The sequence below is a fragment of the Gobio gobio genome, assembly GCF_949357685.1.
Source record: "Gobio gobio genome assembly, chromosome: 12".
Taxonomy (NCBI): Eukaryota; Metazoa; Chordata; class Actinopteri; order Cypriniformes; family Gobionidae; genus Gobio; species Gobio gobio.
The window spans coordinates 42,178,813-42,205,556 of record NC_137105.1 but is presented as its reverse complement, the minus strand read 5'-3'; the positions used below and the strand labels follow the sequence as shown (position 1 = coordinate 42,205,556).

Here is a 26,744-nt window from a genome sequence, read left to right as displayed (position 1 = left end):
CCTTTCTATTTTTTACATTTCTCTTTTTATGGGACGTTTATAATATATCCAAACGAATGCTTTATCTTAACTATATTATGAACATCCCATACACATGCCTAGTGTTATATTTAGTTTTTTTATAATTCATTTCTAGCGCATTTGATTCAAATGGACGTAATAACTGATAATTATTCTTGCTTATTAGGCTATATTATAACAACATTAGCAGCAGCATTATATTACATTATATTATAGGTATTAGATAATATATTCTGGATACAACAAAAATCAATATTATAATATTTTCCTTCTTTACTATTCGTATAATCATTTATTTTAGCTATTATAAACATTCCATAAACATGCTTAGTGTTATATTTAGTTTTTATTATTATTATTATTCATTTCTATTGCATTTGATTCAGACCTATGGACGTAACTAATAATTATTCGTATTGCTTATTAGGCTATATTATAACATTAGCAGCAACATTATATTATTATATTACATATTATATTATATTATTAATACCACAACGATATTATATTTTCTTTCTTTACTATTCGAATACCGTAGCAAGTACACATCAAACTATATATTTGCTAAATTGAACACACAACAGATTAAGCCTTTTATATATTTTTTTATAAAGCCTTTTGTTGTTGTTTTCAGAGGCAGAGGTCGTTTTCAGCTACTGTTTCATTAACAAATGGCATAAAATGTGTTTCCCTGTTGAATGAAGTGATTTTACGTCATCCCATGGATTCACATCACTGCAGTAGCAGCTCTCCTCTCCCGCCGGCCATTACGAGCTCTCGAGCAGCAGGCGCCGCCGGTGTGCCGAGGAGGGAACCTCGAGGTTCAAGGGGATCTCCTCGCCAACGTCATGCGGCGAATCTCGGACCACAGGGTCCAGAAAAACGCTCAAAGACACCAAACAGGCGACGTTTTACAGCAGTGGGAGGAGCCGCGGGAGCTCGCGAGTCCTCAGCCGCTCAGTGGGAGGAGCCAACCAACCGATGGTGCTGAGCTGATAACGCACTGAGCGGAGGTAAGGCTGATTTCATTAAATTATTGTGCGGTATCTTTTGGACAGAAGATGATTTTGTCTTCTGCCTTACAATATCATACGCTGCATGAACGCATAAAAGTGTATTATTTGGCAGGGGCGAACTGTAATACGTAATAACCTTGCCACTCCCTGCAGTGCTGTGATGCCCTGGTCAGACCTTCTGATTAATTAATAATACACACACTCTGTTCGTAGACAACGAATTTCAGTCAATAGAATGTAAGGACTGTTTAAAGGACACATGTCCGCACAGTCGAGAGGTCTTCTGTTAGTTATTATGTAGGTAAATACATATAATAGCTATATAAATATTCGTACCGTATATCATTAAAGTAACAGTTGGTGTAAATGTCGCTCTTGGCCCTAACGTGGAGGTGTGTCCTCCTCATATAACGTCCTAAACGGCATTGCCACGATGCTTTTCTTATGAGAGTTATTAGTCAGGGTATTAATGGGATCCCCTCCCTCTTCAAAAGAGCCTAACTGAAAACAGAGCTATGATAACATTGCCTCGGCTTTTGATATTTTGGGTTTGCCAAGTTGTTGCCCAACTTTGCTTAATGTGGTTAAACAAGAAAACCGTTGAGTGCATGTCCAGGAATAGTCCAGGGAACCAAGAGAAAGAAAACACACTAAAGCCAATCCAAAGATCTCAGCCACAGGATTTTGCTCTATGGCCAGAGAAGCTATAAAACACATTTGAGCTTTGTCTCATCATTGAGGTCCACTGGCACTGCATTATGCATGATAAATGTATTTCTTTTCCATGCATGCAAGAGGGATAATAATATAACGACGGTGGGAATCAATGATAAGCTATCAGAACAGCCACGTTGTGTCTCTTAGAATGTCTAAATGCACCCATGAAATAATTTAATATATCATGTAATTAAAAAAGCTTTGGAGTCCAACAGCCTCCATTATAACCGTTTTAATTCAGGCTTCACGCTCGATCCGGTGCATTTTAAAACCCTGCATGTCAGAGTGTTGAATGACCTTGATATTATAGGTCCTCTTTATTGGTTTCTGTTCTGTTGAGTGATGGAGCATGCAGTCAAAGGCAAGACACAGACAGACCCTCACATTAATTACGTAATGCTGCCAGATGGGGCTGATGTTGCTTATCTGAGATCAAAATATTGATCTTTAGCGGATCTTGGGTTTTTTGGCCCGTGGGATTGAATGTTTTTCTCTATTTAACAAAACCATGATTTCTCGGGATTGTTTTAAAAAGGGTAAGTGTGAGGAATTTAGTTGTTTTACTATTAAGACTCTACAAGAAGAATAAGTCATTGATTTTCTATTTATTTCTAATTACCATATTGTTTTTTTCTAGGTAGCTTTATAGGCCATATCTCTAAATTGCTATTTAATCAGATTTAATGCGAGACCGCATCAGAATATCTGCAGAGCTTTGATGAGATTGATCCTCATGAATATATGTTTTTAGTTTTTATTATTATTATTGAATCATTTAGCAGTTTGTATTCTTATATTATTCTTAGCAAAATAACTATAAACATGTCAAATTTAGTATTATATATATATTATTTTTATAAATTAGTTTATATTTTTATATTTTCAGCTACATTTGAGTAATTTTGTTGTGTGCTTTTGTCATTTGATTAGTTTTTCAAAATATTTCAAAATGTATTTTTTATTTCAGCTTTACTTTTAGTAAATTTTAGTACTTTAACTGTTGCCAAGACAACATAACTAAGTTTCGTAGGCCAGATATGTCTGTTCATTTTTAAAACGTTCGAACATGATGTTCTTAAGTAATGAGGTTATCTTTCTGATATGGAGTCAGGTGCATCAGTGTCCATCTTCATATCTGGCTCTCCACGTAAGTGTTTCTTTCAAGGGGAGTAGCATTAACAATTGAAAGTAAAACCCCCACCCCCCACATGGAAGCCTCTGAATCCTTCAGGGGAAAAAAGAAGTCAGTCTGGACAATTTTTTCGTCTGTCTGGCATCTCCTTCTCCATTACATATTGACTGTTGATATGAATGTAACAGTCTGGGGTCCAGTTGGGAGATTAATTTCACATGATCATGTATCAAGATAAAATACAGCTCAGACTTCTCTATTCCACGGGCTTCATCCCTCGATAGCACATAATAACTGCCTCTCAGTGAAAATGTGCACTATGCAGGCGTCTTTGCATATAGAGAGAATAGTTTACAAGACATGAAATAATCAGGGTCTTTGGAAGCATCTTATAAAAAGTTGTTTAGGGATGCCCGATAAATCAGCCACAGCAACTATATCGGTATCGGCCGATAGCTATATGTTTATTTTTAATGTTATCGTGTTATAATGTTATATATTAAAGCAGATAAATAATGGATCATTTCCTTCAGCTGATGCCATGATGGTTTTGAATTTGCTTGAAATATGATTGAAATTAAGTTCAATACAGTTAAGTGCATGTGCAGCGCAAGTCTGTCATATAGGCTACATAAAATTATGAGAACATTATAATTGTGTGCTTGGAACACGGCTTTTAATAGTGAGAGTTTTGTTTTTGTAATTAGGCTTTCAAAACGTATACCATTTTGGTTTTAGATTTATCTGCCAATATATCGGTTATCGGCTTTCCAGAATTTCATATCGGTGCATCCGTAATATTTTTACCTTGAAAAATATATTTTAAAATGATTCATAACATGACTTTTAGAGTATGTGCAATATATGTGTTTAAAAGTTTGGGATTAGCACGATTTTTATTCAGCAAGAAAACATTAAAGGATTAGTTCACTTCAAAATGAAAATTTCCTGATATTTTACTGACCCCCAATCTCATCCAAGGTGTTTGTGTTTTTCTTTCTTCACTCGAAAAGAAATGAAGTTTTTTGAGGAAAATTCCTCTTTTGAGAAGATTTTTCTCCACATAATAGACTTTGATGGCAACCAACAGGTTGTCGGTCCAAATCAATGCAGTTTCAAAGGGCTTCGAAGGGCTCTAAACGATCCCAGACAAGGAATAGGGTCTTATCTAGTAATAATAATAATAATAATAATAATAATAAACTTTATTTATATAGCACTTTTCAGGCAAATAATGCAGTTCAAAGTGCTTTACATAAAAATAATGTTCAATAAAAACATATCCATCAAACATAATAAATAAAAAGGTCAAATGCAACATACAGAATAACCCTTTAACCCGTTGGTTGCCATCAAAGTCCATTATGTGGAGAAAAATCCTGGAATATTTTCCTCAAAAAACTTAATTTCTTTTTGACTGAAGAAAGAAAGACATGAATATTTTGGATGAGATGGAGGTGAGTAAATTATCAGAACATTTTCATTTTGAAGTGAACTAATCCTTTAAATTGATCAAAACATTATAAGAGATTTCTATTTCAACATTCTATTCATCAAAGAATTATTATCCACAAAAATATTAGAAGCACAACTGTTTTTAACAAAGATAAGAAGAAGAAGAAAAATCTATGTTTTTTGAGCCGCAAATCAGCAAATTAGAATAATTTTTGCAAGGAACATATGACACTAAAGATTGGAGTAATGATGCTGAAAATTCAGCTTTGTCATCACAGGAATAAATTACAATAAATTAAAACAGAAAACAGTTAAGAGACTTCTTTCAAAAACATTAACACATCTTACTGACCCCAAACTTTGGAATGGATTTGCACTGAAATATGTTTTCTACAACAATCTTACTGTTTATATGGGTTATTTCCCCCAGTTATGAACATTTGCGGTTCGTTTGGATAACTGAAGGAACATAAACATTTCATGTGAGAAGAAACCAAGGATGACCTCGATCAGGAAACGCTGTTGTGGATGATTTTTCTACTTCACCACAATGGTCTATTTGCCAATGTTCAGTGTCAGACCATAAGCGACAAACAGAGACACACAAACTGGACTGTCCAGCTCTGTACAATGAAGAGACCCAAGCAGCAGTCACAGTCCCTCAGTTTTCTCAGCTTCTTCAGCCGAAAGCCCAAATCTGACCCCAGGATTGAGAAGCCCGCCGGGACTTTGAACAAGGAGGAAGTGGCCATCACTCTCACACCCAATGAGCATGAACATGTGGAACAAGTAAGATGACATCTATACATTTATTCTTTCTCTGTACATTTGCAACCATTAAAGTTTCAGTTTAATCTGTGTGTTCTGTAAGCAGTTGGTGTTAATGGCTCATTTTACCTGGTAGACACTTTATTATCTCACTTCCTTTCAAAAGCATCAAACATGCTCCCTCAGATTGCAGAGTCAAGTGAATTTTGAAAGCAACTTCCCCAAAAAATTATGATTAAATAGCATAATTATTGTAAATAAAAAAGTGTCTATCTACAATGATGTCAAGTCAAAAATTTGCACATTCAACTGGCATCCTCTGTGAAACACGTGACATTTTCTTCTTGGAACACAAAGGAAGTATTATCAAAATGTGATCTTTCAATACAATGAAAATAAAACTGTACCCACACTGGACATTTGGGCCGCCATTTGGACCACTTCCAGTGGGACACCACCATGCTCACACCCACGGAAAAATTAGATGCATGACATCCCACAAGTCATTTGATCTAATTTGTTTTATTATGAATGTCTCATTTGTCATGTTAAGTGGTTAGAAACAGACATGTCATTTTCTTATTTAATTAATAAAACACAGTTTTCGTAAAGCTAACTTGTCTTCATTGGTCTGAGAAAAAGTCCTAACTTTCATTACTGCCCTCAGTCATTTTGTCTTTCCTCTCAGGACCGGGCTCACATTGATGTTGGATTAGAGGGCGGTAGGGATGGAGGAGATCCTGGGAAAGGGGAAGGAGGTGGAGTGGGAGATGACGAGGGAGGTGTGGAGTGTGGGAGCAGTGGCTCAATGGGTGTACTGTCCTTGTCCTCCTCCAGTCAGGATCAGCTGCTCGAGCACCTGGTCGAGTGCCCGCTCTGCCTCCTGAGTCAACCACGCGGCCACTTCCCTCGCTTGTCCTCCTGCCAGCACCGTGCCTGCACCGACTGTTTGCGCCAATACCTACGCATCGAGATCTCGGAGAGCCGTGTGGGAATCGCCTGCCCGCAGTGCCCTGAAGTGCTGGCTCTGCCCGACGTCCGTGCCATCCTGGATGACGGTGCACTGCTTGAGCGCTTCGAAGAGTTTCAGCTGCGCCGCTTTCTGGCTGCTGACCCGGACACGCGCTGGTGCCCAGCCCCAGACTGCAGGTTAGCACATAAATGTGATTGGTGAAGCACAGCTATTGTCCCATCCTCTTCTTAGGTGCCATTATAGAGGGATATTGTTCCAACATTTGATATTACCTTCACTTGATGACATATAATATTAGTGTAACTTTCTTTCATTGAAAGGTTTTAGATGTCAAATTTTTTTCATCTATAATTTATATTAAAAGTGGTAGAAAAAGTGCAATGAATTTATCGTTGTTGTTAAATATTAGGGATGTAAAATATATATCGGCCACCATATCGGTATCGGCCGATATACAGCTCTGGAAAAAATTAAGAGACCACTTGACATTGAGAAATGAATGTTAAGTGGTCTCTTAATTTTTTCCAGAACTGTATGTTCATTTTTAATGTTATCAGTAGCGGCCCAATAAGAAAATTTGGCCGATATATTAAAACCGATAAATAATGGATTATTTCCTTCAGGCTTCCGCTGAGACACTTCAGATGCGCACTGTTCGCCATGAGGGTTTTGAATTGCTTGAAATATGATTGTAATTACTTCAAAAAGGAAAATTACAGTTTTAAAAAAATCACAGAATTATCGGTTATCGGTATCAGCCAAAATGTTTATATTGGTGCAACCCTGTTAAATATAAAGCAGAAATTTTACTTTTGATTACAATATTCATATTGTGGCCAATAACCATTTACATTATGGTTGATAAACGATAAATGTCCATTTTTAAATTGAATAAAAAAAAAATATTTTAATGGGCATTAAAACCTAAAGTCAGCAATGAAATGCTACAAGTGAATTTATGCATCATAAAATTAATGTACAGTAAGAAAAATGTATATTAATTTTTAGATTTGTTGAAGATTACATTTAGCAGTGTCATTAAATTATTAACCTTATATAATACATAAAAACCTGATCATCCGATAACTGATACTGATACTGTATATTGTGCATCCCCTCTTGACATTTTTTTACAGTATGCTGCTAGTCACAACAAATTAAATTGTGTTTCATAGAAAAAACTTGCTGACATAGAGGCACCACATAATATTAATGGAATTGCTTGTGAGAAGTTTTCCTTTTTTTCCAGAGTTCTTCAGGAAAAAATCTCTCTCTCGATATACTGTTGGTGAACATCCGACACCACCCACACAATTGAGAGAGAAGTTTAGATGAATATGTGCTGCGTGCCCTCAATAACAAAATAAACACAACAAAATTGAGAAAACAGCAAGCATTTTTAAAATAAAGCATAAGAAAAGCATCTGATCATAGCAACGTGGATATGTTTGCACAAGCTCTACATTTCGGCACTCAAGTAAAGTCACGTCATGTTTACTTATATAGCACTTTATACAATAGATTGCTTAAAATTAAGCAGCTTTACTGTATCAAACATGAAAAACAGTGTCAGTGTCTCGACTTTTTCCACTATAAAGTAGGGCTGTGCGATATTGAAGAAAAATGCTATACGCAGTACCTTGTTAAATAATGTGACATTCGATATGTGATACGATATTGCTTTAAGTGTGTCAAATCTATTTAAATTATATTTTTAAAAAATATTTAAAAACTGAGAATGATACCATTTATGTGTTTCACATTCTTTCTGGGAAAAGAAAGCATCGCTACAACTTCTGAAAGTGACCAGCAGTGTTTTAGCAAAAATGAATGTCACAAATCTGACAATACAATTTTAAAATCAATGTAAACAAACCAAAAAATGTCAATGCCAATATTTAAATACCAAAAACTCTTTGCTTGACTTGGTCATTTATAGTTAGATCAACCTAAAACTTAACATCAAGAACATCCAGGTAAACAAAGACACCTGAACTAGGGGTGGACGATTATTTTTGTTATTTTAATTTATCTTTCTTCACATTAATTAAATATACACTGATACATAATAAAGCTATAAAGGTTATTCAGCCAAGAGCAACAGTGATTTTCTCTTGTTCTTTTGTTGTTTGACAGACAGCGGCAGGTTTACTGTATTAGCAGGCTGTCACTTTAAGACCTAATGCACGGATCCTATTGACACGCATTCGGTTTCTTTCCCCAACTGATATCGTTCACTTAAAGCATAACCGACTGTGTTTACATGAATACTCATCAAGACAGCCATTTTGACATAACTGGGTGTGTATTTGACAGTTCGAGTAACAAGACACGAAACAGAACTGAAGGGATCACACGCTTTCAGAGAGACGGCTTGTGCGCACGTTTCGGTGTGTGTGTCAGACAGCAGACAGCGCGAGACTGCAAGAGTTGTTTTTCGCAAGTTATTGCGTTTAATAACTCTTTTTAACGTCAAGCAAGTCACATAAGTAACAGTCCTGTGCCCAGTCTATTCTCTGGTATATGCGTTGACCTAAAACGTACACTTTTCACAATGTTGAAGTAGCCTATTAAAATCATTCAGATATTGTGTGCCGTTGCGATATTGCGATATGTACATTTGAGATATTTCGATATATTGTGCAGCCCTACTATAAAGCAGTTCTCCAGTCAGTGTGTTCATGTTTTCAGTCGCGGACGTCTGACTTTACGGACTCAACAGAAGAAATTAACCAGAAAAGAGTTTTATGTGAAAGAAGGCGGAGCCTCCACTCACACCTACCTATTATGTAATCGCCATGGACCAATGGTAGTACAAAGGTGTTTACCAACTTTTCCAGAAAGTTCGCTTTAGCAAGCTGTTTCGAACTCCCAAAACAAACTCCAAAGGAAGTTCGTTTTGGCCTGATTTTGTTCGAAAATGACGTCACATCAGTTTGTTCTTCAATTTCGCTTGAAGTATATCGGAGCCTTAACTAGCTTGACTGAAATGGTCTACTAGGTCATCCTCAGTCACACCGGCTTGTAGTGGGTTTTAGCTGTATTTTTAATGAGCAAGAGCATAAAAAAGTGGCAGATCATTGTCATTGTCAAGTAGGTTCTCCTCTGTGGTGCATTATGTATAGTTCTGGAGCCTAGCTTTAGGTTTCGTAATGGTAACCGGATCAGGGTAATGATGGGAATCTGTGGCTGTTTGGCATTTCTTGTCAACAAGCCAGTATTAGGTATCACCTGCAGTCCCTCCACATGGGACAGAGAGCATCCTCTCTCTCTTTACTACTGTGACTGAAGCACAAAAAACCACGATAGCTGTAACCACCACCGTCTGCTACATGGTGGCTTATGTTCACATATCAAATGATGTGTGTGTAAAATATTAATTAACACATGTTAACTAGCTGCATATTGTTCTTATTTGGAATATAATTTACTTACTGCATAATCTCTATGTTTTATTGTGTCGTTTCTGTCATTCATTAGCTATGCAGTGATAGCTTACGGCTGTGCGGAGTGTCCCAAGCTAAGCTGTGGTCGGGAAGGCTGTGAAACCGAGTTTTGCTACCACTGCCGTCAGTTGTGGCACCCAGACCAGACTTGCGACCAAGCCAGACGTCAGCGCGCTCGCCACACATCAGGAGTCAATGATGTCTCCACTCTCTACGTGTTCAACGAGGAACCTGGCGGTATGGTGCAGATATTGAGGGACTAACCAAATATCCGTTTGATGTCCCAGCTAAAATGTTTGTTTCTGCTGTCGCTCTTCAAGATGCAGAGGAAATCAAGCCCTGTCCACGTTGTGGGGCCTACATCATGAAGACTAATGATGGCAGCTGCAATAGAATGAACTGTACAGTGTGTGCTTGTCAGTTCTGTTGGCTGTGCATGCAGGAGATCACTGATGTGCACTACCTCAGGTACACGCATACAGGACACACACGGTCATCAAGTTACAGTAAGAGTAGTCGCACGCAGCCAGATCTTTGACTAATCGCTCACAGCTAAGGTCTTGTCCACGTTGTAGCTTATTTTGTACAAGAACTGCCCATTTTGACAGGAAGATACCGTCTGATTGTGAAAAGCAACCAACCACAGTTCAGTTTAGATTTGTATGCACTTTAAAGGTGGATTTATCTGAAATACACTACCATTCAAAAGGTCAGAAAGATTTTTTTAAAGAAATTAATACTTTTATCAAGGACAGACACATTAAATTGAGAAAAAAAGACAGTAAAGACTTATAATGTTACAAAAGTTTTCAAATGAATGCTGTGTTTTGAATAAACATGTATCATGGTTTCCACTAAAATATTAAGCAGCACAAGTGTTTTTAACATTGATAATAATAAGAAATGTTTCTTGAGCAGCAAATCAGCATATTAGAATGATTTATGAAGGATCATGTGATTCTGAAGACTGGAGTAATGCTACAATTACAGGAATAAAAGTGCTGTCAAATGATTAATCGTGATTAATCGCATCCAAAATAAAAGTTTGTGTTTACATAATATACAGTATGTGTGTGTACTGTGTATAATTATTATGTATAAATAAATACACTCACACATGCATGTTTATATTTAAGAATTCTTTTTATATTTATACATAAAATATGTATATTTATAAAAAAAAAAAATATATATATATATATATATAGTATATACATGCAAATATTTCTTAAATATATACATGTATGTGTGTGTATTCAAATATACATAATAATTATACACAGTACACACACATATATTATGTTAACACAAACTTTTATTTTGGATGCGATTAATCGTGATTAATCGTTTGAAAGCCCTAATTAAAATAGGAAACAGTTATTAAGTTAAGTTGTATTTCACAATATCTCTATATTTTTGGTCAAATAAATGCCTTGGTGAGCATAAAGCCCTATTCGCACGGGATTAGTATTACCTGGTGACCTCTAGTAATTTGTAATAATTGCGGAGGTTGTCTGTGATTTTAATCCCGTTTTAATCTGTAAAGTAAAAATTCCCCCGCAAATGACCTTCCATATTTCGCCGAACACAGAGGTCCTGTGATAATATTAGTCCCGTCCGAATCGGCATCTCTGTGATTTGGCCAGGATGGTTTTTGTTTCTTGTGCGTATTTTTATCCGTATTTCGCAAAGAAAGGCTGCATTCATAACGCGCTACGTCATAAATGCATGTGCGGCTGTGCATATTATACTTTCACTTTAGAATTTTCTAAATCACATGAGGTCCCCAGAAAATACTTTCAAAAACATAAAAAAATCGTACCTGTCCAAAACTTTTGAACTGTAATGTAATGTATACCACAATAAACGATTTGAATATCTATTATTATTTTAAATAATGGTTCGCTAATCTCTGTGAACAGTCGTATAGAAAATAATTTAAATAATTAAATAATGGTGCAGAAAATACTGAAAAATTTGACAAAAGGGTACAGATTATTTCATGGACAAAAAAGGGGCAGAATATACAGTTTTATCATAGGTATCTCATTCTGGAGATTTGATGCCTCTAACATTGAACACTCTTCCTCTCAAATGCTCATTGTATCAACCCTGTACATTCTACATACTTTATTTCCCAGCAAAATGATTTTAAAAAACATGCTACCCTTGGAAGTTTCATTAACCATAATCATAGTTTGTAATCTGTGATTTTTAGAATGTGCCTGCAGTTTTGTATGCAAAATTTGCTACGTTGTTGTGTAAGAGAAACTCACTGCATTTATTAATTGATTAAGTTACTGTAGGCTACTGTTCACTTTCTAATTAACATTTACAGAACATTTATCCAGGGTGCAGAGCTTAGAAATATAGGACATTTGCCTGCAAGCACATAGCCCACATTCATCACAAGCATTCACCAGAGTTTGTGATCTGTTATTAAGCTACTCTCTGACACATTCGGTCCAAGCTAAACAGGGGTAATTCTGCTGCACAAGAATGTTTTTCTGGCCCTGGAATACTGAGATTGTGCCGAGTTGTTTTTGTAGCCGACTTCATGAACGTTGCAGATTATCAGATTTGCTTAATTACTTTTAATCAACACAAGTCTTGCAGAAGCTGAGGCGTTTTAGAGGTCTGAGCTTTAAAATAGCGACTTTGCTACCAGTTTCATTAAGCTATCGCTGCACCAAAGCTGATTGCGAATAGATTTTTCCATTCTTGGATGTCGGCCAGCACCGACTTTTGTCAATTAATCAGTACAAATCTCGGTTCATATTTCCCTGTCCATGCAACCCAACCCCCATGATTTGCTAGAAGCAGGTTTCTTAATTTAATGAACACCCATTCTGCTCGGCTCCAGCTGGCTGGAGAAAGATTTTTATGAAATGGCAGAATACATACATAATGCTGTCATCATTTACTCACCTTCATGTCATTACAAACCTTTCTTTCTTTGGTGGAATATAAAAGAAGATATTTTGAAAAAATGTCTTTTTTGTCCAATGAAAGTCAGTGGAGCCCAGTGTTGTTTTGAACCCCATTAACTTTCATTGTATGGACAAGAAAGAAAGAAAGAAAGAAAGAAAGACAACCATACAGGTATGGATCGACATGTTGAGAGAATATTTTCATCAAAAAAAAAAACCTTGAACATTACTGAGATACAGCGGTTTAAAGAGACGGTTCACCCAAAAATGAAAATCCTGTCATTATTTACACACCCTCAAGTTGCAAACCTGTATGAATGTATATCTTCAGCTGAACACAAAAGAAGATATTTTGAAGAATGTGGGTAACCAAACAGGCAAAGGGTAAGGGTGTGAACCTAAACTGGTTTCACGGTTTGGTTCAACTTTTACGATTATCATGCAATCGATTCGGTTCAATTCGATGTCACGATGCATCACATTTCATTGACGATGCACTGCATCCTCATGGATACAATTTTGTCAGTCAGTTATATAAACTGAACCTTTAATTTTACCTGCTCAAAGAAAACACGCTTCTTGAATGTATCAAACAAAACTCAAGTCTGGGCACAGAAGACAACAGGAGCATTTAGAATAAATACACAAAATACTAAAGACACTTCAGGAGGTGGTCTGGGCCGCATTACAGTCAAAACTAAAGTCTAAATTTATGTGGTTGTTGAAACCACGTATGTAAATTTTACTCCTTGCAACAATGCTAAAAAAAATTACGTGTGAGAGTGTGTTATGGGCTATATGGCCAGATATGACAGCGCTACTGAAGCACGCATCGCCACAGACGAGCAGCTGCGTATCGCTTCATCAAGTCAGCGCACAAACTACTGAAAGTAAAGTCGTAGGTGCTCAACATACAGTCATATTCATTAAAAGTAAAGAAACTGAATGATCTTACCAGTGCTGTTGCCGCACTCTCTCCTATTGCGGTCTTTGATTTTGAAATTAGCTGATGATTAATAAAATGCAGCTCATATCTGTTGTTTTCAGTGACGTGAACTCCAATTAATCTGCATATAGTGCAGGAATTGAAGATCGGATTTATATCCGTCTTGCGGAGATACATTGATGTGCATTTATGTGATACATTTACAGTTTTTATTTACACACAGCGTGTGTGTTCTCCAGGTCGTGTTTACCAGGTTGTTCATAAAAGCCTAAATGTGTCCAGATGTCTGCTTTTAAAGTAGTTGGAGCATTTTAATTACTTGCACTCGCGTCTCGCCTCCCTCTGCCATTGTATGCTACCGCGACAACACACGTACGTGACAAATGACGTCAGAAAAGAATCAGTACATTATAATCGGTTATGGTCTATTACTGAACTGATACCGAATCATCCTCGTCTGCATCGCGATGCATCGTAGAAACAAATCATTTTGACACCCTTAGCAAAGGGACACATTGACTTCATAGTTTGGATAAAAAAAAATACTATGGAAGTCAATGGGGTCCATAAACTGTTTTGTAACCGACATTCTTCAAGATATCTTCTTTTGTGTTCAGCAGACCAAAGAAATTCATAAAGTTTTGCAACAACTTGAGGGTGAGTAAATGATGACAGAATTTTCATTTTTGGGTGAACTATCCCTTTAATGGGAGCAACATACGAATGCATGTGTGAACATCATTTATTTGTGTTAAAGACTTTTTGACAGAGTATTGACAGAATGTATGCTCTAAAGTTAAACGAAAAAAGATGGTGTTGAAAATGTATCGATAATTCACATTTCTTTCAGCTAACTATTTGATGCGCTAATCCATATTCTGCAAAAAATCCTTGGATGAAAACTTGGCTATTGTTTTGAGTGGTGGATCAGCATTCATCAATAATAAAGTGTTGTCTTCAAATATTTACTTCAAATTGGCTTTCAAGCTAGAACCCTGTAACACTTTGCCACACTGAACAAAACAGGAAGTGACACTGACCATAGAGGATTGTAATTCACCCAGGCAGTGCATGAGGCTAATCGAGGATGGGATCATAAAATATTGATCCAAATGAGACAGTGTGTGTGTGTGTCGGGCTTTTATTGTCTTATATTCCTTGTCTTATCTTTAACCTCATGTCATATACAGTGTGTGTGCGTATGATACAGTAAATGAAAAACTTTATTTTCCTCTTTTTCTTTCAGTCCCTCAGGCTGCACTTTCTGGGGAAAGAAGCCGTGGTCGCAGACCCGAAAGGTTTTGTGGCAGGTCGGCATGCTGCTCGGGGCTCCGGTGGTGATCTCGCTCATAGCAGGCATTGCGTTACCGGTCATCATTGTGGGCATCCCGATTTATATGGGCCGCAAGGTAAAGACTTAAAGCATGCTGAATTATTTAACTCAAAGTGAGCTTCTATGTCTGTCCTCTCCGTGGCGAAATAGATACAGTGACCGTTTAATAGCTCTAGGATGGTAAAAAGACAAGGTCATGCCCCTGGCTGTGTGCTCATCATAAGAAAAATGCTGCCGAATGCATATATGTAAATGTATGTAAATCCACCAGACCTGTCCCCTTCACACAGCAGGTAAATGTGATATAGAAAATGTTTGCAAAGAAAGTAGAGAGTGATTCACTGTGCCATTCATTTATGGCGTCAATTTTGCTCTTTTGGGCCCCATAAAAAATACAACAGGATATTTTTAGAGTAATCAGATTAATCAGAAAACACTTACTTCCTTTGTATGCCTTACTTAATTTTAAGTGACTTAAAAACCTTGCAGTGTAGCCTATATTATAAATGATTTATCCATTCACATCGTTATTTTTATGAGTGCCCTTGAAATCTTTAATCAAAAACATTCCCCTCCCCCTTGCAACGACGTCTCTTCTCTGATGACGTGTGCACTGGCACAAGCAACCTGTCAACCACATGAGATTGCAGTAATTAGCCAACCACAACGATCCAATTAAATCAGCTATACCAATAAACTAAATCAATTTTCTTGTTTAAAGGGTTAGTTCACCCAAAAATGAAAATTCTGTCATTAATTACTCACCCTCATGTCGTTGGATACCCGTAAGACCTCCGTTCATATTCGGAACACAAATGAAGATATTTTAGTTGAAAGCTGATGGCTGAGAAAGGCTTCAGACAGGCCTCCATTGGCATTCAGTACATTGACACTTCCAAGATCCATGAAAGGCACTTAAAACACTTGTTACAAAGTCTATCTCACCACAGTGGCTCTACAATAATCTTACAATGCGACGACAATAGTTTTTGTGCGCAAAAAAAAATCTAAATAACACCTTTTTCCAACTTGTTCTCGACTTCCGTGTATGCCTCCACGACGCATGCGCGAGAATATTACGTAGCGCCGGTGTTCGGGAATCCATGAAATACACACTTAAGCCCCATTTTGAGCACTACGCCGAGACCTAAAGCACGATCAATGTAGAATCCAACAGCTTAGACACGCGCGTCTTCCTCTGCTCGTAAACAAATCGCTTCTGGGTCATGTGTCCGAACGCCGGATCTGCGTCATATTCTCGCGCATGCGTCGTGGAGGCATACACGGAAGTCGAGAACAAGCTGGATAAAGGTGTTATTTTGATTTTTTTTTGCGCACAAAAACTATTGTCGTCGCATCGTAAGATTATTGTAGAGCCACTGTGGTGAGATGGACTTTGTAACGACGTTTTAAGTGCCTTTCATGGATCTTGGAAGTGTCAATGTACTGAATGCCAATGGAGCCTTTCTCAGCCATCAGCTTTCAACTAAAATATCTTCATTTGTGTTCCGAATATGAACGGAGGTCTTACGGGTGTCCAACGACATGAGGGTGAGTAATTAATGACAGAATTTTCATTTTTGGGTGAACTAACCCTTTAAGAAGCCGTTTCACTTGAATATACACTATATTGCCAAAAGTTTTGGGACGCCTGCCTTTACATGCACACAAACTTTAATGACATCCCATTCTTAATCCGTGGGGTTTAATATAGAGTTGGTCCACCCTTTGCAGCTATAACAGCTTCAACTCTTCTGGGAAGGCTTTCCACAAGTGTGTTTATGGGAATTTTTGACCATTTTTCTAGAAGCGCTTTTGTGAGGTCAGGCACTGATGTTGAAAGAGAAGGCCTGGCTCACAGTCTCCGCTCTAATTCATCCCAAAGGTGTTCTATCGGGTTGAGGTCAGGACTCTGTGCAGGACAGTCAAGATCCTTCACACCAAACTCGCTCATCCATGTCTTTATGGACCTTGCCTTGTGCACTGGTGCGCAGTCATGTTGTAACAGGAAGGGGAGCATGAAATTGTCCAAAATGTTTTTGGTATGCTGAAGCATTAAGAGTTCCTTTCACTGGAACTAAGGGGCCAAGCCCAACCCCTGAAAAACAACCCCACACCGTAATCCCCCCTCCACCAAACTTTACACGTGGCACAATGCAGTCAGACGAGTACCGTTATCCTGGCAACCGCCTAACCCAGAAGGTAATCTGAAGGCCACACGCAGTTTGGAGGTCTGTAGATAGTGACTCTGCAGAAGGTTCCCAATTGCTTCCACTTTGTTATAATACCATTAACAGTTGACCATAGAATATTTAGTAGTGAGGAAATTTCACGAATGGACTTATTGCACAGGTGGCAACCTATCACGTAGCCACTCTTGAATTCACTGAGCTCTTGAGAGCGACCCATTCTTTCACAAATGTTTGTAGAAGCATCTGCATGCCTAGGTGCTTTATTTTATACACCTGTGGCCATGAAAGTGATTGGAACACCTGAATTCAATGATTTGGGGTGTCCGAATACTTTTGGCAATATAGTGCATCACAAAAAAGATAGGATGATCATGATTTTTCATGCCGACTTTAAGTCTGAATCTGTTTGCTTGCCTTTCAGGTCCATGGTCGCTGTAAGAAAAACAATATCTCAGGAAGTAAGCATTATCTGACAGTGGCCAGTGGGGTCATGATGTCTGTTTTTGTGTCTCCAGTCATAGCGGCCATTACTGTGGGTAAGAAACTCATCTATCCACTTTGGCTTCTTACATATTTGAGAGGTCATTTCATGTTATATGTTGTGTTTTATGTTAGATACATTACCATTTAAAAGTTTGGGACCCATACATTTTTTTTAAATGAAATTAATACTTTTATTCAGCAAGGATGCATTTAAATTGATTGATGTTTGTAATGTAAGATTTCTATTTCAAAGAAATTATGTTCTTTTGAACTTTCTGATCATCAAAGAATACTGAATAAATCACAGTTTACACATCAATATTAAGCAGTTTTCAACATTGATAATAATAAATGTTTCTTGACCAGCAAATCATCCTATCAGAAGGATTTCTGCCGGATCATGTGACACTGAATACTGGAGTAATGATGCTGAAAATTCAGCTTTGCCATCACAGGAATGAATCACATTTTAAAATAGAAAACATTTTAAATTGTGATAATGTTTCACAATATTACAGTTTTTATTGTATCCTTGATCAAATAAATGCCGCCTTGGTTAGCATAAGACACTTTTTTGAAAAACATTAAAAACTCTTACTGACCCCAAACCTTTAAACAGTAGTGTTTATCTTTTTTATGTTATTGAATATGAAAATGAGGAATAGGGGTGTTAAGAAGGCACTTTAGTGGTCCTATTGTTATGGCGATGTAAAGGTGCTGACTTAAGTGTTATTTCTTGGTATTGATTGTTCTGGCATGAGTTCAGACAAATGAAGCTATTTAAGACACAAGTTTGCCTCTCAGAAAAGACCTTAAATGAAAAAAGTAGAAATGAAAAAGCACTTAAAGGGATAGTTCGACTAAAAATCACTTACTCACCCTCATGTCATTCCAAACCTGTGCGACTTTCTTCTGTGGAGCCCAAAAGGGGAACTGAAGAATATCCAGGCCACTCTTTGAAATGCAAAAGCCATCTGAAACCAAGAACAGACTTCCCACATCTTTTCAGTAAATCAGTTGATTTAGCTGAATAACAACTTATGCATAAATCTGTTCATCAAGCAAAGCTATTGCATCCACTTTTATGATGTTGATATTTTTTATCTTTTATTGGTTTTATTGATATTATTCAAAGCTCCAGTCTCAATCATAATTGTATGAAAAAGAGCAACTGGCACATTATTAAAGATTTCTCATTTTGTGTTCCACAAAATCAAGAATATCTTATGGCTTTGGAATGATTTCAGGGTAAATAACCTTTTTTTGGGTGGGGGGTAGGTGAAATAATCCTTTAACGTCCATTATGCACACATTTTAGCCTACATATATACTGTACATGCAGCTGTTTCATTCACACACACACACACACACACACAGTGACTGCCCCGGTCGTCTCTGATGACTCATCTATCTTCTGCTTTGGCACTCCTGTGAGAGTTGGAACTGGGAGGGGAAGATTACAGCAGCCGGCTGCAACTAAAATGTCAGAGCGATCTCCATGGCATAGCGTGAAGACCTGAGCGCAGCACATTCACTGCTCTGTGCTCTCCTCCCAAACCCAAAGCTTGTGTTCCCTCTCATTCTCCCGTCTGAATAGCCCTGTCTGTTCTGCAGCTCTGACCTCTCCTCAGGAGAGCCACAGAGGGGCCTTGTCCCCTACAATGTCCTCATCAACAATGCCACACTGTTCTCATCCAGAACCAGGAGGATCATGGCCTTTTGTCTCCTTTATTGCGTGTTGTCCTTGTCTTTGCTGCTAGCATTATGCCTCTGTGTATTTACGCTGCCATTATGTGAATTACTGCCCTTTTCCTTCAGATTCATCTGAAAATAAGTTCACTTTTGAGGTAAATATGTCAGTGATTTGATGTATTCGTTTGCATATACAGTAGGGACTTGTACACTTATACAACATTTTCTGTTATTAATAATAATACTCTTTTGGAATAACTTCATAATTAATTCTAATTTAGTAAATCTTCTGTGTTTCAAGGTGTTGGGGTGCCTCTTATGTTGACGTATGTCTACGGGGTCGTGCCCATGTCGTTGTGCCGTAATGGCTGGTGCAGGCCACAAACTGAACCTCCGGAAGTACGAAACATACAGCTGGAAGATCTGGCCAATTGTAAGTCCAGTTAAAAGTTGAGCCCCTACTAAATTAAATATTTGCTCAGTAGCCTAAGAGGAGTTCAGCTGCAGTAAAAAATAATGCTTCTGTTTCAACTGTAAATCTAGCTGTTCAGTTTTGTACAGAGATTCTTGTTGTTTTTGTGCCAGATAACGGCTGTATGGCTGATACAATAATGTAGGGATAATATAATACGGATATTAGATAATAGAGCAAGATAATTCTGCTTCTACGTAGCTTCAGTTAAGTTATCTCTGAGTGTTCAACAGGCAGTGTTGGGGAAAGTTACTTTGAAAAGTAATGCATTACAATATTGCGTTACTCCCTTAAAAAGTAATTAATTGAGTTACTTAGTTACTGTTTAAGAAAAGTATTGCTTTACGTTACTTTTGCGTTACTTTTTCTCACCTGGGCTGCATAACAAAAAGTTATATTTTTGTGCAAATGTAAAGACCTCTTCACACCAACATTTAAATAATAAGCCTCAGGCTGAGGTAAAAATGCAAATTCATGCATGTACAGTAGAGGACCTTTCAGCTGTGCTGTCGTTCTGGATAATGGAAGAATAAGACACAAGAGAAAAGTTTTATCAATAAAAACATAAAATCTAAAGTCATTTTTGCTCATGGTTTAACTGAAAAGGTCAGCAGCAAGACATTGGTCAACAAAGGTAGATTAAATGCATAAAACTATTTGTTTTATTTAACATTTAATAATTGGAGGTTTGCATAGTATTCTGAATTTGCATTTGACTGATTTTATTCATTTTGAGGAGTACTGAATCTTTATTGTGCAAATGAGATTAATAAATGCTCACATTTAGTCTAGAACTACAATAACCATCATGTTTACACACAACGCACTTACTCTTGATTTTTCTCAACATGGGGACAGGAGAGATGTCAGTCAAATAAATGTAAAAAAGTAACTTGCATTACTTTTTTGAAAAAGTAACTCATATTTTGTTGTAAATTTTAAAAGTAATGCGTTACTTTACTAGCTACTTGAAAAGTTATCCGATTACGTAACTCAAGTTAATTGTAATGCGTTACCCCCAACACTGTCAACAGGTCCAGTTTTTTTATGTTTTAAAAACATTTATTGGTTATACGGACATTAAGGGAACATTACTTTTTTTTTTAAAATAATTTTGCAAACATTATGGGAACATTACTTTTCAATGTTCACTAACTAAACAAAACAAACTAACAAACTAAAATGTTTCAGAAAAAAACAGGAATAGATAACTTTGAACGAACGTTATATTAACGTAAATTGGAGGGAAAAACAACCTTTGTTTATATCTTTGTGAAAACCTTACCAACCTTAGAATGTTCCCTGTTAGATGGGTTCACTGTAGTTAGATACTTTTTACTAGGAGCTTTTAGTGTAGCTAACTACTTTTAAGAGTATCTTTGCTTTCACTGTAGTTAGCTACTTTTGTGTTAGGAACTTTTAGTGTAGCTAACTACTTTTAAGATTATCTTTGCTGTAATTTAACCACCTTAAAGAGATTCACTTACTGTAGCTACTTTTAGTTTGGAACTTAGTGTGGCTACCTAAAGTATCTATTCAGTGTAATTGGCTACTTGTTCATTTGTATAGCTAACTACTATTTTTAAAGGGGTCATGAAGTGAAGAGTTTTTCTATTATTTTATAATGTTTCCTGAGATGCGCTTATAATGTTAGTATACATAATAAAATGTTATAATTTAGAAATAAAAGTCTCCTGTGAGACTTCAGTGTAAATGCACACTGCTGTGATTGGCTGACATCTTTGAATGTGAAATACGTATTACCTGTGGAACCCCCTCGTTTTTACTATATCAGCTGTTGAGATTAACAAATCCTGAAAAGTGTTGATTATAGCATCATATTTAGATCTTTTCCCATCACATGAAAAGTTGCAGCGATGAGCATTGAGCAGATGACAGACGTCCATACAGCGCGATTTCTGTCTTTCACCACAACTAACAGCAAACATGATGTAAATAAGTAAGAGCTTCGTTGTGCAGTGTAAAAGCGTCATTCATAATAACGGCAGTTTTGGCAAGTGTCCAGATAAACTCGCCATTATAAAGAGAGCGTTCTTTAATCGCTTCCTGTATATAATTTACTCACAATTTAAATAACAGATTATTTTCAGGCTACTAAGTGAAACAATGTCCCAGCAGGCACACAACATTATAAGACGCTGCTATTTGGTTGCGACATCAGGTGACCAAAATTCAATGTCAGCTCAACGTGTAATGTCAACGTTAACTTGACGTTCAAAACCGACGTCAGCTGACGTTGATATTTAGTTGTTTTTAGGTTGTTGTACAGTAACCAAAATCCAACGTTGAGTAAAAGTCTCAAGCCAACGTCATACTGACGTCAATCTCCAACGTAGGACAGACATTGGAGGTTGATATCAATATGATGTTGGGTTCTGACGTCAACCCAATTTTCATTTTCAACCACAATGCAACGTCTGTCCAACGTTGGGGACCAATGTCAATCTGACGTCATATTGACGTCCGGTGCCTGCTGAGGGGAAAGTTGATCGTTTAGTCACTGGCTTGATTTACTTTTTGGGACAAAGAAAATCTGCCTGAACTTGAATAATTACACATCAGATATCACTGATCACAGATCAGGCATTAACAGTTACTTTCATGTGTGTGGCGTTGCTGTCAAGTCCATATGGTAAAAGTCTGTTTGCAAAGCCTGCACCGAAATTGCGACTGAATTACCAAATAATCAACAGTGAAATGTAAAAATAAACTGAATCCATTTTTCTCTGACATCGGGATCCTTAGGCAGCTTATGTAGAAACAGCACAACGTCTGCGTGGCATCACAATCTTGTTAGTATCACATTCTTATCGTAAACAACTACTTTAGATCTACTCATCAGCCGAACACCAGTGGGCGGGGACAGCGATGCGATGATGTAAAAGTAGGCGTGGCTGTCTTGTTCCAAAGGCACTCCTTTGAAAATTATTGTGCCCCTGTGATGTCACATGCCAGCTCGGATTCGATTATATAAATGTTTTTTTATTGATGACGAGGACGTTTTAAATTATGGAACTTGCAGTATGTATTAATGATACAAAGACCTCTTATATGCCAAAAGATCAAGGAAAATTTGATTTCTCATGTCATGACCCCTTTAAAAGAGCTTTAGCTTCAGATAATGAATGTTTTTAGCTTGGAAAGCTACAGTAAAAAAAAAATGCTTACCCATCACTATACTGCACATTACCCATGACACTGTTTGCCTGAACATGATCCTGCTTTATTATAAATGGCTTATCTGTATGTATGAGTTTGTATTTAATTATGCAAAGAAATATTAGTTTTGCTATATTAAGCTCTCAGTTTGGCCTGATCTGATGACATTTAAACTTCTCTTGAAGATCTTCTATTTTCTCATGTAGTCAGTGATCATTGGACTGGCCAGCCCAACCCAGCTCTGACCAACGGAAGCGTACAGGAAGTGAGTGTGAATGTGGAGGAAGTGATGCCGCTTCCCAGCACCAGTGTGGTCCCGTCTGGAGCAAAGGGCTCCGTTGAACTCTCTAATGATGGACATAATGACAGCACTGAGCAGGTTGTTCAGTCAGACGATGTGGATGTAGCTGAGGAGTGTGCCTTCAGCAGTACACAAACATTTGCTCTGAGGTCAGCTAATGTCATGACATGGCAATCATTTTTTAAATATTAATAAGTAAGCAGGATTGTTAAAACATATACTCTACTGTTTAAAAGTTTGGGGCCGAAAACATTTTGAAAGAAGTCTCTTATGCTCACCAAAACAGCATTTATTTTTAAAATTAAAAATACAATAAAAAGGGTAATATTGTGAAACATTATTAGAATTTAAAGGGATAGTTCACCCAAAAATGAAAATTCTGTCATCATTCACACCCTCCTCTGTGTGACGTTCAAACCCGCAAGACTTTCGTTCACCTTCGGAACACAAATTAAGATTTTTTATGAAATCTGAGAGCTTTCTGTCCAATGGAAGTGACCAATGGTTTAACCTTAAAAAACTTAGGGGTTTGGAACGACATGAGGGTGAACTAACCCTTTAAAATATGTTTTCTATTTGCAAGTATTTTAAAATGTAATTTATTCCAATGATGGCAAAGCTGAATTTTCAGGATCATTACTCCAGTCTTCAGTGTCACATGATCCTTCAGAAATCATTCTAATATGCTGATTTTCTGCTCAAGAAACATTTCTGAATATTAATATTCAAAACAGTTGTGCTGCTTTGCTTAATATTTTTGTGGAAACTGGAAATTATATATTTTTTTTACTCAGGATTTTTTCTTCATTATGATATCACAACAGTCGTATTACTCTGACATATTTGACATTATACCCCTCAAAATATACCAAAATTAAGGTGTATTTAAACCATTGTATGCAAGATTTTACTTTTAATATATTTTATTATAAATTATTAGATAGAATATTAAAAAAAAGCTTCACATCATCGACTCCTGTTTCCTAAAACTGTTGTTGTTTACAGCAGGGAAGGGACCAACATTGAGGTCCGTGTGGAGATTGAGGCCCAGCCACGGGGCGGCCGGAAGCCGAGTCTCAGCAGTGTTCTGTCTAGCAAGAGCCTGTCGGCAGAATCGCTCAACCAGCCCTGTGAACCTCTGTGTGCCTCTCAACAGCCAGGGAGCACCGACCCCGTGCCAGTTCCCGAGATAGACAGCGTCTGAGCGACTCCTGGAAAACCACGGCTTCCACGGCCCACCTACACTCCCACTAGGTGCTTCCAGCCTCTGCCTGCAAACGCAGAGAGTCAGCAAGCATGAAAGAAAACAGAGAGATGGAGAAAAGCATCCAGGGCAGCTTCCAAATGCCACAGAGGGGATTAAAGATGATCATATAAACTCAAATGACCAAGCGCATGTTTGTCGACAAGTAAGAGGAGTGCTAACCAATTTTATACTGTGTCCTATAGAACACATTGCCTATTTGGATGCTGGTCTGTTTAATTTATTCGAATCGCTTTCCTTTTAGCTAATTTTCCCTTTTTCCTTTATCTAATGACCATATGGTTCATGTCCCCTGACTGACTGATCCGTAGGGTGAAAAAGAAACAGTAATAAGCCCCGGATTACTAGCATGGTTATTTCTGCCACAGTTGCTAGCCTAACATGCGCCATGACAACATGGTGAAATGCAGGCTGAAGATAAGTGTGCTGCAGGCTAATGCTCTGGGCTTCTCCCTCATGGTATTCATTCATTTGAATTATGCAATTTTATTTTACATAACTGCTGCATTTTCATGAAGGAGCGGGGAAATCTGTGGGATTTAGGTCTAGAATTAGCCCTCAGCGGCATGCTGTTTCTAGTATGTCCTAAATATGATAATCTTGGGTCAAAACTTGTGATCTTATGGAACGTAAACATCATGAGGACTATGAGTGCTGCTTAGAAAACTGGTGATCTTGTTTTTCTCTCTTCACTTTACATCTTTATTTCTGCAGTAAAGGCACTTGTGTTTTCCCCCCTCTGCTGTTATTGAGTATTTAATGAATCAAGAGCTTTAATAGCCCATTAACTAAAGAGAACGTCTCATCTCAAACATCTACATTGACAGTTTCAGCTTGCTAAGTAATACATTGTACTGGTACCCCAGAGCCAACAGTTGCATAATGTCTAGACTTTCTTTACTGGTATTTTTGACACTTTGCATCAACGAAAGAAAAGCTAGATCAGGTCTCTCTAACTCAAACTTTTACCCCCTGTCCTATTCAAAACGAGCAGCGGACAGCCCTGCCTCCAGGACCAGGAGTTTCCAAAGCTGAACCTTCACAGCTGCACTGCAGATTGGAAACAATGAATGGAACTGTATGTCAGTAAAAAGATTTGTATGGAAAGGTGGCGTGTTTTTCTTCTTGTTTTATATATATATATATTTCATTTTCATTAATCGGATGTTATTTTAAGTTGTAGGATTCTATAGATTCTATTTAAACTGTTTTGTCAGCGTTTCTATAAGGCACAGACAGAGGGCGCTAGAGCTCTAAAAACCTGCTGCACCTAGAAAATCCAAGCAGTAAAGTTTTAATATTTATATATATACAGTCAACCCTAAATTTATTAAGACACCATCAACATTTTCTCTCAGTTTATTCGCTATAGTTTAGAAAATGGTGGTAGTAATAAAACATGACAATAACTCAAGAGTTAAACTGTCAGAACAAATTAATTTTGTTTTATAATGTCATATAATTTTGATTGAAAGGTATGTAATGGATAACAATCAACCAATCAGCTGTTAAATTAAATTTAAGTAGGGCCTACACAACTAGATAATACCAATGGCAAAGCAATGCTTCATTTTGTTCAGTCTGTGGGTGTAAAAGGTCACATTAGCAATTAAAGAAAAAACGCTTAAGCAAAACATGGTCAGGTAAAAGTGTCTGAATAATTTTGGGCCCATTTTAAAAAAAATCAATTTTACTGGTAGTCCACTGTATGAAGAATGTTTGGGTATATGTCACAGTTTACGTTATTTTGCTATCCTACATAAATTAACTATAGTGTCCTGCACCCACTAGTGTCTGAATAATTTTTGGTTTGACTGTGTGTGTGTACAGTTGTGCTCGAATTATTCATACCCATGGTAAATATCTCCAAAGAAGGCTGTGAAAATAAAGATGCGTTGTTAATCCTAGTGATCTTTTTTTAATTAATTTTTTTATTACAAAAATCTAATCTTTCATTGGAGAATAATCATTTTAAATGGGGAGAAAATATCACAACTAAATCAAGTTTTTTTTTTCTAATACACATTGCTCAAAATTAATCAGAGCCTTTTATTCAATACTTTTTGCAACCTCCTTTTCCCAACATAACAGCTCTGAGTCTTCTTCTATAATGCCTGATGAGTTTGGAGAACACCGGACAAGAGATCAGAGACCATTCCTTCATACACAATCTCTCCAGATCCTTCAGATTCCCAGCTCTTCTCTTCAGTTCACTCCACTCATCTTCTATAGTGTTCAGGTCAGGGAACTGGGATGGCCATGACAGAAGCCTCATTTTGTGCTCAGTGACCAATTTTTGTTTTGATTTTGATGTGTGTTTTTTTTGGATCACTGTTCTGTTGGAAAATCCAACCACGGCCCATTATGTGATTTCTAGCTGGGACAGTCAGGTTTTATTTTTTTATCTGTTGGAATTTAATAGA

The 26,744-nt window shown here is 37.2% G+C and overlaps 1 protein-coding gene across 4 annotated transcripts; it reads left to right on the top strand.

Annotated features, from left to right (window-relative positions):
* Window positions 1–979: 979 nt before the first annotated feature.
* Window positions 980–25,426, top strand: LOC307134538 (E3 ubiquitin-protein ligase RNF19B). 4 transcript variants are annotated; one of them, XM_079830347.1, is made up of 10 exons: window positions 980–1,034; window positions 4,772–5,130; window positions 5,798–6,258; window positions 9,563–9,765; window positions 9,849–9,996; window positions 14,651–14,813; window positions 17,351–17,465; window positions 19,406–19,537; window positions 22,942–23,206; window positions 24,063–25,426. In XM_079830347.1, the coding sequence occupies exons 2-10, from the start codon at window positions 4,870–4,872 to the stop codon at window positions 24,259–24,261; spliced, it is 1,947 nt and encodes a 648-aa protein (XP_079686473.1). In that variant the 5' UTR covers window positions 980–1,034; window positions 4,772–4,869; the 3' UTR covers window positions 24,262–25,426. The 4 variants fall into 4 exon arrangements, with proteins under 4 accessions (XP_079686473.1, XP_079686474.1, XP_079686471.1 ...); XM_079830348.1 differs by having other exon boundaries at window positions 981–1,034; window positions 22,963–23,206; XM_079830345.1 differs by having other exon boundaries at window positions 982–1,034; window positions 24,066–25,425.
* The last annotated feature ends 1,318 nt before the right edge of the window (window positions 25,427–26,744 follow it).